Source organism: Micromys minutus (assembly GCF_963924665.1).
Source record: "Micromys minutus genome assembly, chromosome: 4".
NCBI classification, from domain to species: Eukaryota; Metazoa; Chordata; class Mammalia; order Rodentia; family Muridae; genus Micromys; species Micromys minutus.
The window spans coordinates 28,449,331-28,466,545 of NC_137973.1; the positions used below are offsets into that span (position 1 = coordinate 28,449,331).

The 17,215-nt window shown below is 39.9% G+C and overlaps 2 protein-coding genes across 2 annotated transcripts; both read left to right on the forward strand.

Moving 5' to 3' along the window:
* Window positions 1-1,593: 1,593 nt before the first annotated feature.
* Window positions 1,594-1,863, forward strand: LOC308419997 (late cornified envelope protein 3C-like; the record flags this gene model as incomplete). Its single annotated transcript, XM_080915967.1, has 1 exon — window positions 1,594-1,863. The coding sequence occupies one exon, from the start codon at window positions 1,594-1,596 to the stop codon at window positions 1,861-1,863; it is 270 nt and encodes an 89-aa protein (XP_080772093.1).
* Window positions 1,864-12,180: 10,317 nt separating this feature from the next.
* LOC308419526 (late cornified envelope protein 3A-like) lies at window positions 12,181-12,477 on the forward strand (the record flags this gene model as incomplete). The annotated part of the gene is made up of 1 exon (XM_080915295.1): window positions 12,181-12,477. One exon carries the CDS (start codon window positions 12,181-12,183, stop codon window positions 12,475-12,477), a length of 297 nt encoding a protein of 98 aa, XP_080771421.1.
* Window positions 12,478-17,215: the final 4,738 nt, after the last annotated feature.

A 17,215-nucleotide genomic window follows, 5' to 3' on the forward strand; every position in this document is an offset into this window, starting at 1 on the left:
GGAGTTTTAAACAGTTGTGAATATCCACATGGGTGCTGGGAATCAATCCTGGGTCTTCAGCAAGAGCAACAAGTGCTCTTAACTGATGGGAAATCTCTCCAGCCTTGTGGGTAATGTTTTTGGTAGCTATTTTTTTTTTAATTTAAAATGTAGGTAACTCTAGGAAAGCTGGCAGCCTCTGTTAGTACATCATCCTTATATATTATAAATTCTACTGAGTTGTTCTAATCAAACAAATGTCAACTCAGCTCAACCACCGTCTTCACCAGAAACCCTATGATGAGTTTTCTGAGTTCTATAAGATCTTCTAAGGAATTTCTATCATCTAGACAAGGTCTTGGATATATTTTTATATTTTTTATCTACTTTCTTTTAATCAGAGTTCAAGAATATAGTCACTGGCTACCACCAGATATAGCAGAATACAATGAATTACTTACAAGGTGAAGCAAGGTTCACACCAAAGACCATGCACATAGGTAGATTATAGCACTTGTCATGTGATATGTGACTCTTTATAGAAAACTGTATAAGAATATTTTACCCTATTTCATAATTGATCATAGTCTACTCAAGAAGAGAATATACAATTAGAACCCCGGGTTATGTCTTTGAAGGAAACAAACAGGCACAGAGCTTGTGTTAAGAACATCAACTGATTAAATGTGGTAAAGGTAGCAGAAGAACAGCCTCACCTATACTATGCAGGACTGATGAGAAGTCAAACAGAGAAATATCAAAATTTCCTTGTTACCTGCTGATGGTGATTGTACTAGGAACACAGAAAGATGATGAATGAATAGTTCTGGCCCTGTCAACTCCCCTGTTGTGAAAGCAGCACCATGCTTGGACTGTGCATCACACACCTGCCAAGGATAAAAGGGCTGCTGCCCGGGACCATTCACCCACAGCCTGTTCACACAGCCTTCTGCTCCTGCCTTTGGTACTCCTGGTGAGTACCAAACTATGGACAGGGCTTCAGCTAAGAGGTTACAGAGCTGACTAGCTGAACTTCACTGGTGTGAAAAAAACAGAGGTGTCTAATGTGGAGACATCAGAAAGAGAACCTGACAGGGGACAAGAGACAGGGAGGGAAACTCAGACAAGAGCCTCTGTGAGTATATCAGGGCCTGTGACACCACAGAATCCTGGTTTTTAACATTGCCTCCACTCTGCTGAGAGGTCTGCATCTGCCCAATGGATTCTCTAAGAGTCTTTTTCTTATTACCTGTATTTGCTACTGCTTAGCATAGAGCAACTTAGAAGTATCCACTTTCTGACTGCAAGCTGGACAAAATGTAAGACAATGTCTTGCAGGACATGGAGATCAGTGACTCTCCCTTTGTAAAAGTCATTATTCTGAGAGCACTTACTAGGGATGCATGCAGAATTATCTAATCATCTTCTTAGTGCTATATTTAAATGGATCTGTACCTCCAATGCCCAGTTTATTTCATAGATATCTTGATTTAGAAAGCAGTTAAGACATGGAAGGCATGTGTTTGGCAGACTAAGTCAGTAGACGTTCTCCAGAAGCTTCTCCTTATAACTTTATGTTTTCTATGGTACTCTTCAGGTCAAGTTCCTGACAAGATGTCCTGCCAGCAGAGTCAGAAGCAGTGCCAACCTCCTCCCAAATGCCCCTCCCCGAAGTGCTCCCCCAAGTGCCCCCCAAAGAGCACAGCACAGTGTCTGCCTGCAGCCTCCTCCTGCTGTGCCACAAGCTCTGGGGGCTGCAGTGTCCCCAGCTCTGAGGGAGGCTGCTGCTTGAGCCACCACAGGCGCAGGTCCCACAGATGCAGGCGCAGGAGCTCCAGTTCCTGTGACCGTGGCAGTGGTCAGCAGGCTGGGGACTGCTGCTAACCTGGAGCATGATGCTGAGACAAGAGAGTCTGGAGGAAAGAAGCCTCCCAGCTCTCAAGGAAAGCCCAGCCTGCCTAGTCTTGTCTGATCCTGGACACCCTTCTCTTCTCTCTGATGTTCGGTGCCCTTGTTCTCACCCATCCTGTGGTGCTCCATTGCCGATCACTGATTCTGACAAAAATAAAGCTTCTATCTTCATCCCATTGGTGTGCCACTGTCATGCTTCTTGTCCCTCTATAGGCTGCAGTCTTGTGAGCCTCTGATTCTATACTCAGTTCCAGCACTACACACATCCAGAGCACTAAAAGCTAATCATTTCAGCAGGAAAAATCTAGAGGTCTATTCGAAGTATTAATGTTCACCTGGGTTGATGCATAGGGGAAAAATTGGACAGGACTGGTGTCTCTAAGAAGAAAAGGTATGTCCTATGACAAATTGAGTTTATTTCGTCTCACAGTAGAACCTTCAGCCTACTGTGAAGAACTACTATTTGCAGGAATTTTGAGAATAGCAGCCAGATATAACATTAAACATTCCACAAGTCACAGGCTAGCTCCTACAGGAAGGAATATCCATTAAAAGTCACCAGTAAATCACAGACTGAAAGATATCCAAAATCAGTAAAGAAGTAAAGAATGATCGTTCAGGTAGTACAGACACACACACACACAATAAAAAACTCTAACAGAGAGGACATGTAAAAAATTCAAGTTAAAAAAAAACTAAGTCAAGAGGACAGAAAAAAAAAAAAAAAAAAAAAAAAAAACCAATGATTTAGAAAATGAGATGGTGACAGGTTGAATACCAGGCAGTTACAAAAAGGAGGCAGGAAACAGAAAATTTTGTTCAGATTAGGGATTTAATTAACTGACTGACCAATAGGTCCCTAGACCTCACCATGCAAAAAAGAAAAAAAAAACTCTTAATAATTATTTAATTTTGTATGTAACCTGTAATGTCATTTAAATAAAGGAAGACACATCTTAAAATGGTGAAACTTGTTTATTGTAGGACCCAGAAACAGTTTATAAAACTCTTCTCTTAGGCACTAGGCACTTGACCTTCTCTTGAGATTTTTCAAGAAATCTCTGGAAACCATGATTTTTTATTTAACCTCTGTCAAGTTGATTTTTGTTCTTACATCTAATTTTCATATTTAGAACAATTATCTAATACGTGTCGCAAACACCTTTTTTAAAAAATCTGGCTCCTACATTTGGAACCTAGAATTTAAGACTTAATATCCATTCTGATTGGCATAATTTCCTCCAATTGTCTTGTCTACCTGTCCAACTCTGGAAAATATAACTGTGAAAATACAGTTCACCAAACCCAGGAAAGAATACAGGATTGTTAAGCTTATACAACAAGGCTGGAAAATACCTGAATATTTAAATTCCAAGATCCAAGAACTCGGGTTTTTTAATCTTTATAAATTAATGAAGAAAATTATTTCCAATAGAACAAACTACTCTCTAAAGTGGAATGCTAAGTAGTCATGGTTTAAGTCTATGACCACAAGATACTCATGACCCTGTGCTGGAAATACAATTTGGGATCTTTTCACCAAGGGTCAGAATGCTGTCAACTCACTGGTAAGAGATATCCCAATGCAGGTAAGAAGGAGAAGTTGATCTAGGAGCTACCGCCAGGCATATATTGTCTTGCTATGTAGAGAGAGCATGAGCCATGAACCTAGAACTAGTAAACAATAAGAAGCCCCAGAATGTAGACGCACTGTGAAGATTATTGGCTGTAAATCATGTACCATATGTCTGGTTAAGCATCAGAAGAAAATATATCTCCAGTGATAACTGGAAAATTTGAAAAATCTAACTTAAATGCCCCTTGTGACTACACTTTGTATGACTACATTAACAACAGCACTGTCAGGTGAATGAAAAAAATCACTGCTACATTTATTTCTTAATTAGCTTAATCCCTCTGTGTCTCTCAACCCAAATGAGGTTACACCTTTTGACCTATGTATGAAGCTTAGTGAATTACAAACTTTTAGACCCACAAGTTGTTCACGGCGCTCTGTTTAGGTCTTGATATGACCTCTGAACTACATAGTGCTTTCACCACACTGTGGCCTTGTCTCTCCTGGAACACCCACACCTGAAGGCAGTCAGCACTTACACAGAGCAGGATGCAAAGTCGGAAATACTGGGCTCCTAAATCAGCATGTTTACTGAGAATATTATTCTGCTCACACTCTACACAAAGTTTTACTATCAGACATGTGCTCTTTGTATACAGTTTGTTCTCTAGAGACCTCTGTGCTTTCTGAGTTTTATGTATTAGTCTAAGTACACAAAACCAGCTACTCTCCCCACTTCAGAGGGGTGGAGTTCCTCATCCAACTGTTCCTTCTGCATTCCCAACACTGTCATCTCTGACAGGCTGCTGACCTCATCTCAGGCACTCCCATATGACGTTAAATGACAACATCATAACACAGGGCAAAAAAAAAAAAATGATACATGTAAACTTTTGGCTAAACCTGATTACTCTTCACTAGTTCATCTGTGAACCTCCCTATGGATACAGTGACTCAATCACATGACTGTCTGTCCTGTTACACACAAAGTTATCCAACTAGGACTGTGCCTTATGTATATGTGCTTAGATGTGATTATCACCTCACTTGTTAAATATCTACCATAATTATCTGGTCTATAATATCAGTATTAGTTCTGTTTAAATATGGAATGTGTCATGAAATTACATGTCATCCTTGCACAGTGCTATGCCCACTTTCTTTGTATAACTCCAGTTTTTGCATAACTGCTGCCAAAGGCCAGCATTGGATGTTAAATAACTAAAGATAATCAGGACCAGGAAGACGGCAGAACACTAAGAGCATCAGGTGCTGATCCAGATAATGCTGGTTTGGTTTTCAGCACCCACATTGTGTATCACAATCATCTGTAGAGCCAGTAAGAGGAAAGAGTTTTAGAGAAAGAAGGGTGGAGGATTGGTAAGAAAAGAAGCCAGTCCTGATCCAGAGACCGGGAACCCAGCATTGGAATCTCTGTTCCCTCCAGGCAGCTTTGGGGCACAGAACAGGGCTCAGACAATCTGCCACCTGGACCAGTGGAGATCCAGGGTCACAGACCAGGTACAAGGGAAAGGCAAGAACATATCACTGACAACAAGATGGCAAGAGGAAAATGAAAGAGCATATCCCAAGGAAACCAAGACATCCTGTCAACACCAGTACCCAACTCTCCCATCACAGCAAACATTGCAATGCCAAACACTCCAGATAAAGAAGACACAGACCTAAAATCATACCTCAAGACAATGATAGAGATCCTTAAACAAGAACAGGAGGAAAAGCAAAAATAATCAGAAGCTTTTAAATAGGAAACAAGAAGATCACTCAAAGAACTCAAAGAACTAGAGGAAAACAGAACCAAAGAGATAAAGGAATGGAAGAAGGAATTTAAAACTGAAATTGACACAATAAAGAAAACACAAAAAGAGATAACCCTGGAGGTAGAACACCTAAAAGAGAAATCAGGAATCACAGAAGCAAGCATTTCCAATAGACTACAAAAGATGGAAGAGAGAATCTCGAAGGCAGAAGACAACATTGTAAACATAGACAAAACCGCCAGAGAAGATGCAAAAACCAAAAAGCTCCTAACCCAAAATGTCCAAGAGATCCAGGACACAATGAGAAGACCAAACCTAAGGATAATAGAAATAGAAGATGGAGAAGAATATCAACTAAAGGCACAGTAAATATCTTCAACAAAATTGTAGAAGAAAACTTCCCTACCCTTAAGAATGAGATGACCATGAGCGTAAAAGAAGCCTTCAGAAATCCAAATAGGTTGGTCCAGAAAAGAAATTTCTCCCGACACATAATAGTCAAAACACCAAGTGCCCAAAGTAAAAAAAGAATACTAAAAGCAGTAAGGGAAAAAGGTCAGGTAACATATAAAGGAAGACCAATCAGAATCACACCCGATTTCTCAACAGAGACTATGAAAGCTAGAAGAGCCTGGAAAGATATCATGCAGACTCCGAGAGAGCACAAGTGCCAGCCAAAGCTGCTATACCCAGCAAAACTATCAATCACCATAGATGGAGAGATGAAGATATTTCAAGACAAATCCAAATTTACACAATATCTGACCACAAACCCAGCACTACAACGAATTATAGGTGGAAAGCCCAGTACAATGAGGGGAACTACATCCTAGTAAAAACAAGAAAACTCCTAAGCAAGAAAACCAAAAGAAGAAAGAGACACAGACACAACTCAACCTACAAAAGCAATAATAGCAGGAAACAGAAACCACTATTCCTTGGTATCTATTAACATAAATGGACACAACTCCCCAATAAAGAGACATAGGCTATCAGACTGGATACAAAACAAAATCCAGCATTTTGCTGCATACAGGAAACTCATCTCAGAGACAAAGACAGACACTATCTCAGAGTAAAAGGTTGGGAAAAAACTTCCAAGAAAATAGCCCACAATAAGAAAGCTGGAGTGGCTATTCTAATATCGAATAAAGGAAATTTCCAACCAAACGTTATCAAAAAAGATAAAGAAGTACACTTTTTACTCATTTCAGGGGAAATCTGTCAAAAGAAAATCTCAATCCTTAACATATATGCTCCAAATACAAAAGCACCCATATTCATAAAAGAAACCCTAATAAAGCTTAAAAAATACATTTCACCCCATACAATAATAGTAGGAGACTTTAATACCCCACTCTCACCAATGGAGAGATCATGGAAACAGAAACTGAACAAGGACACTGTAAAACTAGCAGAGACTTTGAACAAACTGGAATTAATAGATATCTACAGAACATATCATCCTAAAGTAAAAGAATACACCATCTTCTCAGCACCCCATGGCACCTCCTCAAAAATTGACCACATAATTGGACACATAACAAGCCTCAATCGATATGAGAAGATATAAATACTCCCATGCATGCTCTCAGATCACCATGGTCTAAGGCTGGTCTTTAACAACAACAAAGACAACAAAAAGCCCACATACACATGGACACTAAACAATGCTCTGTTAAGCGATATCAGGGTCAAAGAAGAAATAAAGAAAGAAATTAAGGATTTTCTAGAATTCAATGAAAACGAAAACACAACATACCAAAAACTATGGGATGCAATGAAAGCAGTACTGAGAGGAAAACTCATAGCCCTGAGCGCTTCCAAAAAGAAACTGGAGAGAGCATACATCAGCAAATTGAGGGCACAGCTAAAAGCTCTAGAACAAAAGGAAGCAGATACACCCAAGAGGAGTAAAAGGCAAGAAATAATCAAAACTAGGGCAGAAATAGACCAAATAGAAACAAAAATAACCATCGAAAGAATCAACAAAACCAAGAGTTGGTACTTTGAGAAAGTCAACAAGATTGATAAACCCCTAACCAAACTAACTAGAGGGCAAAGAGAGAGTATACAAATTAACAAAATCAGAAAGGAAAGTGGAGCCATAACAACTGAAACTGAGGAAATTCAAGAAATCATCAGATCCTACTACAAAAACCTATACTCCAAAAGTTGGAAAATCTGGAGGAAATGGATGAATTCCTAGACAAATACAAGACCCTAAAGTTAAACCAGGATCAGGTAAACCATCTAAATAATCCCATAACACCTAAAGAATAGAAGTCATCAAAAGCCTCCCAACCAAAAAAAGCCCAGGTCCAGACAGGTTCAGTGCAGAATTTTATCAGACATTTATTGCGGACATAACAAGAATACTCTCCAAACTATCCCACAAGATAGAATCAGATGGAATACTACCTAACTCATTTTTTGAGGCTACAATAACCCTTGTACCTAAACCACAGGAAGACCCTACAAGGAAAGAAAACTTCAGACAAATCTCACTTATGAACATTGTTGCAAAAATACTCAACAAAATCCTTGCAAACAGAATCAAAGAACACATCAAAATGATCATTCACCATCACCAAGTAGGCTTCATCCCTGGGATGCAGGGATGGTTTAATATAAGGAAATCCAGCAATGTAATCCACCATATAAACAAACTCAAAGAACAAAATCACATGGTCATCTCACTAGATGCTGAGAAAGCATTTGACAAAATTCAACACCCCTTCATGTCAAAAGTCCTGAAAAGAACAGGAATCCAAGGTCCATACCTAAACATAATAAAAGCAATATACAACAAACCAACAGCCAACATCAAACTTAACGGTGGGAAACTTGAAGCAATCCTACTAAAATCAGGGACTTGACAAGGCTGCCCACTCTCCCGCTACCTATTCAACATAGTACTAGAAGTCCTGGCTGGAGCAATTAGACAGCAAAAAGAAATCAGGGGGATACAAATCGGAAAGGAAGAGATAAAAACATCACTCTTTGCAGATGACATGATAGTGTACTTAAGTGACCCCAAGAATTCCACCATAGAACTCCTACATCTGAAAAACAAATTCAGCAAAGTGGCTGGATAAAAAATTAACTCAAACAAATCAGTAGCCTTCCTATATTCAAAAGACAAACATGTGGAGAAAGAAATTAGGGAAAGGATACCCTTCACAATAGTCACAAAAACTATGAAATACCTTGATGTGACTCTAACTAAACAAGTGAAGGACCTTTATGACAAGAACGTCAAACCTCTAAAGAAAGAAATCGAGGAAGATCTTAGAAAATGGAAAGATCTCTCATGCTCATGGATTGGAAGGATCAACATTTTAAAAATGGCCATCCTACCAGAAGCAATCTACAGATTCAATGCAATCCCCATCAAAATTCCAACCCAGTTCTTCATTGAGTTGGAAAGATCAATGTGCAATTTCATCTGGAATAACAAAAGACCTAGAATAGCAAAATCCATCCTCAACAACAAGAAAACATCTGGAGGAATCACTATCTCTGTCCTCAAGCTATATTACAAGGCAATTGTGTTAAAAACTGCATGGTACTGGTACAGAAATAGGCACGTGGATCAATGGATTAGAATAGAAGATCCAGAAATGAGCCCTCACATATATGGACACCTAATTTTTGACAAAGAATCTGTAAACATTCAATGGAAAAAAGACAGCCTATTCAACAAATGGTGCTGGTCTAACTGGCACTCAGCATGCAAAAGAAAGAAAATGGACCCTTTCTTATCTCCTTGTACAAAGCTCAAGTGTAAGTGGATCAAAAATCTCCATATTAAACCAGGTACACTGAATACTTCTCCACTGTTGGTGGTATTGTAAACTATACAACCACTCTGGAAATAAATCTGGCGGTTCCTCAGAAAAATGGACATAGTACTACCTGAAGACCCAGTTATTCCACTTCTGGACATTTACCCCAAAGATGTTCCAACATACAACAAAGATACATGCACCACAATGTTCATAGCAGCTCTATTTATATTTGCCAGAAGCAAGAACCCAGTTGTCCTCCAGTAGATGAATGGATACAAAAATTGTGATACATTTACACAATGGAGTAATACTCAGCTATCAGAAACAATGACTTAACGAAATTCTTAAGAAAATGGATGCATCTAGAGAATATCATCCTGAGTGAAATAAAACAGTCACAAAAGAACAGACATAATATGCAGTCACTGATAATTGGATACTAACCCCAGAAAGCTCTGAACACCCCCAGAAACAACTCACAGACTGTGTGAAGTTCAACAAAAAAATATATTTTTTTAATTAAAATACAACTGTATCACTTCTAGTCTCTCTCCTATCCTCTGAAATTAATAGCCTCTTTTCCTATATTTTTGTTACATATATACATATGTGTATGTATACATACCCACAAATACTTAATTACCTTAAATACCTTAAAAATGTATTCATATACTTTTATGCAAAAATGGTTAAAATTTGTACAATTATCTTTGTTTTTAAAATAAAGTAAAAAAAAAAAAAAGAAAAAGCTCTTTGAAATTTTTTTAATTCCTTTTGACCTGTGTGAGTTTTTATCCTGTATGTATGTGACTTTGCCATTTACATGCTTTATGCTCACAGAGGCCTTAAAAAAGTGTGAGACGGTGGATCAAGATTTGCTAGCTGTTGAGAACCACCATCTGGGTGCCATGAACTAAAATCCAAACATCTCAAAGAGCGGTCAGAGACCTTAAGCACTGAGCCAATTCTTTCGCACTCCTCTTAGGAAAAATTGTTAACAAATGGCTAATCGGGGTTTTTTAATAAGCTAAGTGAAAAAAATAGCAAAACAAGAAGTTCTTGTTCTTTTTAAAAATTTTTATTGGATATTCTCTATAGTAACCTGGAGACAGACAGGGGGAGAGAGAGAGAGAGAGAGAGAGAGAGAGAGAGAGAGAGAGAGAGAGAGAGAGAGAGAGAGAGAGAGAGAGTGAGAAAGACAGAGAGAGAGAGAGAGAGAGAGAGAGAGAGAGCTATTAAGAAATAAGTTGTTCTTTTACAGCAAGCAGTCATTTAGTCTCTGATTGTCTCAAAGGAATAAGATAATATGAAAATAGTACATCTATGGCATGTCACACATCAATCTTTACATTTTATAAAGTGTTAGAACAGTCATGAACAATCTAGGAATACCTTTGTTTGTCCTCAAATAAAAACATGTTATATAAATTACAATGTAATTTAAACAAATTATAAAATTTTGATTTTTTTTTATTTTGTTTTGTGTTGGAGTATCTGCATGTATGCCTTTGTGCCACATATGTGTATTGTGCACCTGTAGTTGAAAGAAGAAATTAACTCTCTTATAGCTGGAGTTTTAAACAGTTGTGAATATCCACATGGGTGCCTGGAATCAATCCTGGGTCCTCAGCTAGAGCAACAAATGCTCTTACCTGATGACAAATCTCTCCAACCTTGGGGGTAATGTTTTTGGTAGATATTTTTCATTAAAACTGTAGGTAAACTCTAGGAAAGCTGGCAGCGTCTTTTAGTACATTATCCTTATATATTATAAATTCTACTGAGTTGTTCTCATCAAGCAAATGTCAACTTCGCTCAACCACAGTCTTCACCAGAAACCCTATGATGAATTTTATGAGTTCTATGAGATCTTCTAAGGAGTTTCTATCATCTAGAAAAGGTCTTGAATCTATTTTGATTTTTTAACTACTTTCTTTTAATCAGAGTTCAAGAATATAGTCACTGGCTCCCACCAGATATAGCAGAATACAATGAATTACTTACAAGGTGAAGCAAGGTTCACACCAAAGACCATGCACATAGGTAGATTACAAAACTTGTCATGTGATATGTGACTCTTTATAGAAAACTGTATAAGAATATTTTACCCTATTTCATAATTGATCATAATCTACCCAAGGAGAGAAAATATCATAGTATGGCCTCCCAGGAAACAATCAGGCACAGAGCTTGTGTTAAGAACATCAACTGATTAAATGTGGTAAAGGTAGCAGAAGAACAGCCTCACCTCTTACTATGCAGGACTGATGAGAAGTCAAACAGAGACATATCAAAATTTCCTGGTTACCTGCTGATGGTGATTGTACTAGGAACACAGAAAGATGATGAATGAATAGTCCTGGCCCTGTCAACTTCCCTGTTGTGAAAGCAGCACCATGCTTGGACTGTGCATCACACACCTGCCAAGGATAAAAGGGCTGCTGCCCGGGACCATTCACCCACAGCCTGTTTACACAGCCTTCTGCTCCTGCCTTTGCTGTATCTGGTGAGTACCAAACTAGGGACAGGGCCTCAGCTAAGAGGTTACAGAGATTAGAGCTGAACCTCACTGGAGTGAAAAAAAAACAGAGGTGTCTAGTGTGGAGACATCAGAAAGAGAACCTGCCAGGGGACAAAAGACAGAAAGAAAAACACAGACAAGAGCCTCTGTGAGTATATCAGGGCCTGTGACACCCCAGTGTCCTTGCTCTTAGCATTGTCTCCACTCTGCTGAGAGGTCTGCATCTGCTCAATGGATTCTCTATGTCTTTTTCCCATTATTGGTATTTGGAACAGTTTAACTGAGAGCTACTTAGAAGTATCCACATCCCAACTGCAAGCAGGACAAAATGGAAGGCAATCTTGCAGGTCTTTGAGATCAGTTACTTTTTGCCTTTATAAAGCTCATTGTTCTGAGAGCACTTACTAGATATGCATGCTGATATATCTGATCATCTTGTGAATGCTGTATTCAGACTGATCTGTGTTTCCACGGTTCTATTTATTTCATAGATGTCTTGGCTTAGGAAGCAGATCAAGTCATGGAAGGCATGTGTTTGGCAGACTAAGTCAGTAGACAGTCACCAGATGGTTCTCCCTATAATGTTTCTATTATACTCTTCTAGGTCAAGTTCCTGACAAGATGTCCTGCCAGCAGAGCCAGAAGCAGTGCCAACCTCCTCCCAAATGCCCCTCCCCAAAGTGCGCCCCCAAGTGCCCCCCAAAGAGCCCAGCACAGTGTCTGCCTGCAGCCTCCTCCTGCTGTGCCACAAGCTCTGGGGGCTGCAGTGTCCCCAGCTCTGAGGGAGGCTGCTGCCTGAGCCACCACAGGCGCAGGTCCCACAGATGCAGGCGCAGGAGCTCCAGTTCCTGTGACCGTGGCAGTGGTCAGCAGTCTGGGGGCTCAGGCTGTGACCACAGCTCTGGGGGCTGCTGCTAACCTGGATCCTGAGGCAGAGACAAGGGATTTCAGAGGGAACAAGAATCTTAGGAGCCAAAGATAATTCAACCTGTCCTGTCCATACCTGGAGACATTGCTGGCTTCTTCTATTTAGGGTTTCAACTCCCTTAGGAACTTCTCTTCTTGTCTGATGTCTGGAACCTCACAGTTCCCATTTCTGCCCAAGCTGAGGACTGAGTATGTCCTGTTCATATGGCTTTCAACAATAAAGCTGCTCAAACTGTAACTGCTGTAATCTCACGAGTCATTTCATTCTGCACCCCTCTTGAAATTCCAGAATCCCTCACTCTTTTTCCATCTTTTAGACATATCCCTAGTTAGATATACAATAAAGAAATAGCAGCTACCACTCCTGCCTGCTTAATGAAGGGCTTCAGTGAGTCTTACTATAAGATGAGAAGAGGAAAGGTTCTGAGTTGTGGTCTGGTGTTCTGAAATCTCTGAAGGACTGTTTTTCCTCTGAAACATGACAGGACCCTGATTTATCCTGGAAATGTCTAATCTAAGTAGTGATACTTATTTCGTGAACTGTCCTAGAGGTCCTCATACAAAGACGACACCAAAAGCTTGAGGCAAAGGCATAACTATTAGATGGTGGATGAAATGAATGCAAAGCTTCAGGGGCTGGTGATGGAGGTCAGTGAGAGTTTTTCCCTGGTAAGTTTGCATGTGTGAGTGAGACCCATGTTCTGTACCCATAAGAAGAACATCAATCAATTATTCGATCGGTCAATTGATCAATAAATAAATAAATAAATAAATAGCAAACAAGCAAGTTGGACAAATAAAAGGATGGAGTGAGGGAGCTAACACAATTGTACAAAGATCGATGGAAAGAAAAACAAATCTTGGGTAATTGTTTAATAAGATCAAGGGAACGTGGTGCCCCCAGAGGTTTGGAGTTTAATCTATGATGTGACTGGAGTGTGCAAAAGGAGATCTTAGGGGGATAGATAAGGAAAAATGTTGGCCTTAATATAGGGAACATTTAAAAAGCTAATTTAATTTTTTAATTTAAAAAGCAAAATATTTATGGTTTTTAAAGTCTACACTATCCTAATTCCAACACATAGGAGCTTTAACCTCAACATAGACTTGACGTGAACTGTGAAATTTTAGTTCTTCTGGGGTTGAAATTGTTTGCTCAAACTTTGACGATCTGAAAAACCTAAAAGTTTAATATTAGACATCTACTGACCAAATCTAGAAAGCAAGATATCCATCGAAGTAGAAGGCCCAGCTCTAGCCTTGGTGTTTATAATGACTTCACTGGGGGCAGGACACTTGTCAAGCTCTAGATAGAAAGGGCAACCCAGGATGTGGAAGAACTCTACACACCAGTGCCAGCCTGGGAGTTGTCACATACTAGGTATGAGTGACACCATACAAAGGTTCCACAGCTAAGTGCAGCCTCTCCACAGTGTGCCACAGGCTGGACCGAACTAGAGAAACACAGGCTACCACCTGCCAGAGGCTATAAGCACCTCTGGTCCCCACTTCAAAAGCACAACAGAACCCCCTACTCTGGATAACTCTTACCCCAATGAAGAGAAAAGACAGAAGGGTTACCAGCAGATGCCTGAGTAGAACACTAAGACCTAGGAAGCTGGGACTAACAAAGGAACTAGTGACAAACACATCCACAGACCTATCCACAGAATAGACTTCTGACTCCTGGACTGATTTGTTCATTTCATGCGTGTTTATTGTCTGCTGTCCACTCTTCTCTGGGCCGCATAAGTTCATCAGGGAAGCAGGGAAGCAGAATTTGGGTACAAAAATGATGGTTCCTGATTTCACAAGCAGTGAAACACCATGGCCCCCATGTCAGGGAGCAGCTACTCGTTCTCTGGAATTGAGTGGACACAGGCATTTATTTAATAAGTCCAGAGAAGACACCAACCAGCTTGTGCAAAGTGTTAAGGTCTTTAGACAATGGTTTTAGATGTGTCAGTAAAAAACAATCATTTCCCAGCTTCAACACGAATCGTTTATTATCACCAATGAGATAAAGTCAGTGGATGAGCATGCCTCTAGCTTCAAGCCCTCTTCCATCTCTCTTTCTCTCTCCATACCACCAAAGATACCTGTGCTCCTTCCTTCGCATTGCTATCACCTTTTCCTCACCCAAAAGGGAAAGCTTACACCTGGTATTCTTTCTTTAACAGGCCAATGAGACACATGGTTTTTAAATATTAATTTAAAAAATTATTATGCCTCATCATTCTTATTTGTAATATTTGTGACTTAAAATATTTAATCCATTCTTGAATGTGATTTTAAAAGAGCAATGTGTCTCTGTCTCCATTGCTTTAATAAAATGCAGTGAGAAACTGCCGCTTTAAGAAATTGCAGTTTCCAAATCCTTGATGAACTACTGCTGAACTTTGTCACTACAGATTTCAATAAAACCACACCCAAAAAAGGATTACTCACAGCTCAGGTAATCTCCCTATTCATCCCAGCCTAGCTGAATCATACCCTTCCAGAAGCATTCCTACAACTCTAACGATGGATACCTGAACAAGGCTCTTCAATATATTTGAGTTTTCAAGCCATGTCCACTCAGATATGCTGAATTTCTCATCCATTTTCTCACTTCAGAGATACCAAAGACAACAGGATTCAAATCCAGAAACATCTGAATCCAAAATGAATTTGAACAAGCTCACCTTCATTAAAACTTCCCAGCACCCTTCTACGTGCCATCTTCCCTCTGCACAAGCGCCATCTCTCTGCTGAAGTAGATGGCCTCAGTTCAAGAAGCCCCTCTCCTTGAGCCCTTATCCTGGCATCAGACTGGCTTCCCATGCACAGAACAGTCACCTAAAGTCATGGTTCTGTTGCTTCTACAAGTGCTCTTCTTATAGTTCTGATCAAAGCCTGCCATCTGATGGGGATTGTAGAGCATAGCTCAGAGAACCTCATTCTCATCTCTACACATCAACCATGAAGCTCGCCTGTGCGGCTCATGTTTATTTCATTGTGCCTGTCTGCTCTGCTACATGTGTGCTACTCAAGGACATCTCTCCTGTCCAGGATGTATGATGTGTTGCATCCTAGCGATACACCAAATACTGAGTCATAGATGAGTGATTGACAGAATGGAAAAGTTAACGTGGAGGGAGGACAGAAAGCCTGAGTCACTGGAAAGTCATTTTGGCAGTCATGTGACTTCTCTGAGAATAACTCTCTCATCTTCCTAGGATGATGTGGAATGCCTGGGATAAAGACTACAAAAAGAGGGAGTTGGGAAGGTGGGTGAGGCAGCACTCTCATAGAAACAGGGAGAGGGTGGATGAAATAGGGGGGTTGTGGAGGGTAAACCAGGAAGGGGATAACATTTGAAATGCAAATAAATAAAACAACCAGTTTTAAAAAACAACTGTCTCTCTCAGCACATTTTGGAGAAGGAAGAATGGAAGAAAAGAAGGAAAGGAGGGGTTGGAGGGAAAGAGGGAAGGAGCAAGAGAGGAAAAGTTTGGAAGCTGCCTGAATTCTTTCCATCAGAATACTTTGCTCTCTCATCCACTCCCTTCCACTGCTGTGATATGGGATGTGGACAGTGAGTTGTAGGTAACTAGGTATCTCCATGTAGTGCTGGATCTTTGACGATAGTGTGAGAACAAACTGAGGGCCCAATATCAGTGTCATTCTCAAGGAACCAATGTGCTCACCTTCCACACACCCCATAAGTGACTCTCTCTATCACATGAAAATTCATTGTCTAAGTAATTCTAGTAGAAGCATCTTGTCACACAGTGCTCACCCCTCCCCCCATGATAATCGCTTAGCTCTCACTACCTAAATACTGCAAAAAGCTCTAGTCCCAACTGTGCTTCATCTTCAAAGACATCCATAAAATGTAATAGTACGGATTGTCTCCAAAATTAAAATGACACATAGGAATAATATGTATTATTTTGTTTACATAAACTCACCAAAGAACTGCAGATGTCATGGTTAGTTTCGTATAGTACTTATCCAGTTTTGCAGCTAATTACTCTGGGGTTAATCACTCTAATAAATGTGTGTCACATTCTACTCTGAATTCTACTGTCAGGGACCAGACATGGTCTTTACTAACCACATACTATTGCCTAAAAAGAGGACATAGGTAAATGTCAGGGCTTCCTGACCTGTTGTCTATGCCTCACCATAGTACCAGGATGATTCCGGTCTAGTGCTGAGCTGGGGATATTTGATCCTATTACCCATTCTCATGTCCCTACTCCTTGGTGCATCAGAGTTGCTCTTCAGTCTACAAAATCTTCTGATGTCTATGAAGTTTGATGAATAGTTAACCTAAGATTATTCCTGCAATAGAAGTACTGGGGAGACCAGACCAGCATCTCAGAGAAAAAGCAGCAGAAGGTGTGGAGGGAAGGAATCAGGAAGGTAATGGGGTGATGAGCACCTTCGTGGATGTGTCAAAGATTCTGTCACTACAAAGGTCATGGTCGCAGCCACCTTCAAGTTGTTTATGTTTGTGTTCTGAAAAATTTGCTCATCCTGCCAAACCTCCTCCAGGAACCTTTTACCGGAAAGGTTTAATCTCATTTCAGATTATATAAATATAGAGATGTTGGAAAACCAACTAGAAAATACTAAGTAGCCCTTCATAGCAGAAAACCAAAAAGGGGGGGAGGGGTTCTCTAATAAGATTAATTTTATTTCTTACTGACATTTTCTTTGTTCACAAACAGATCTACTCTAT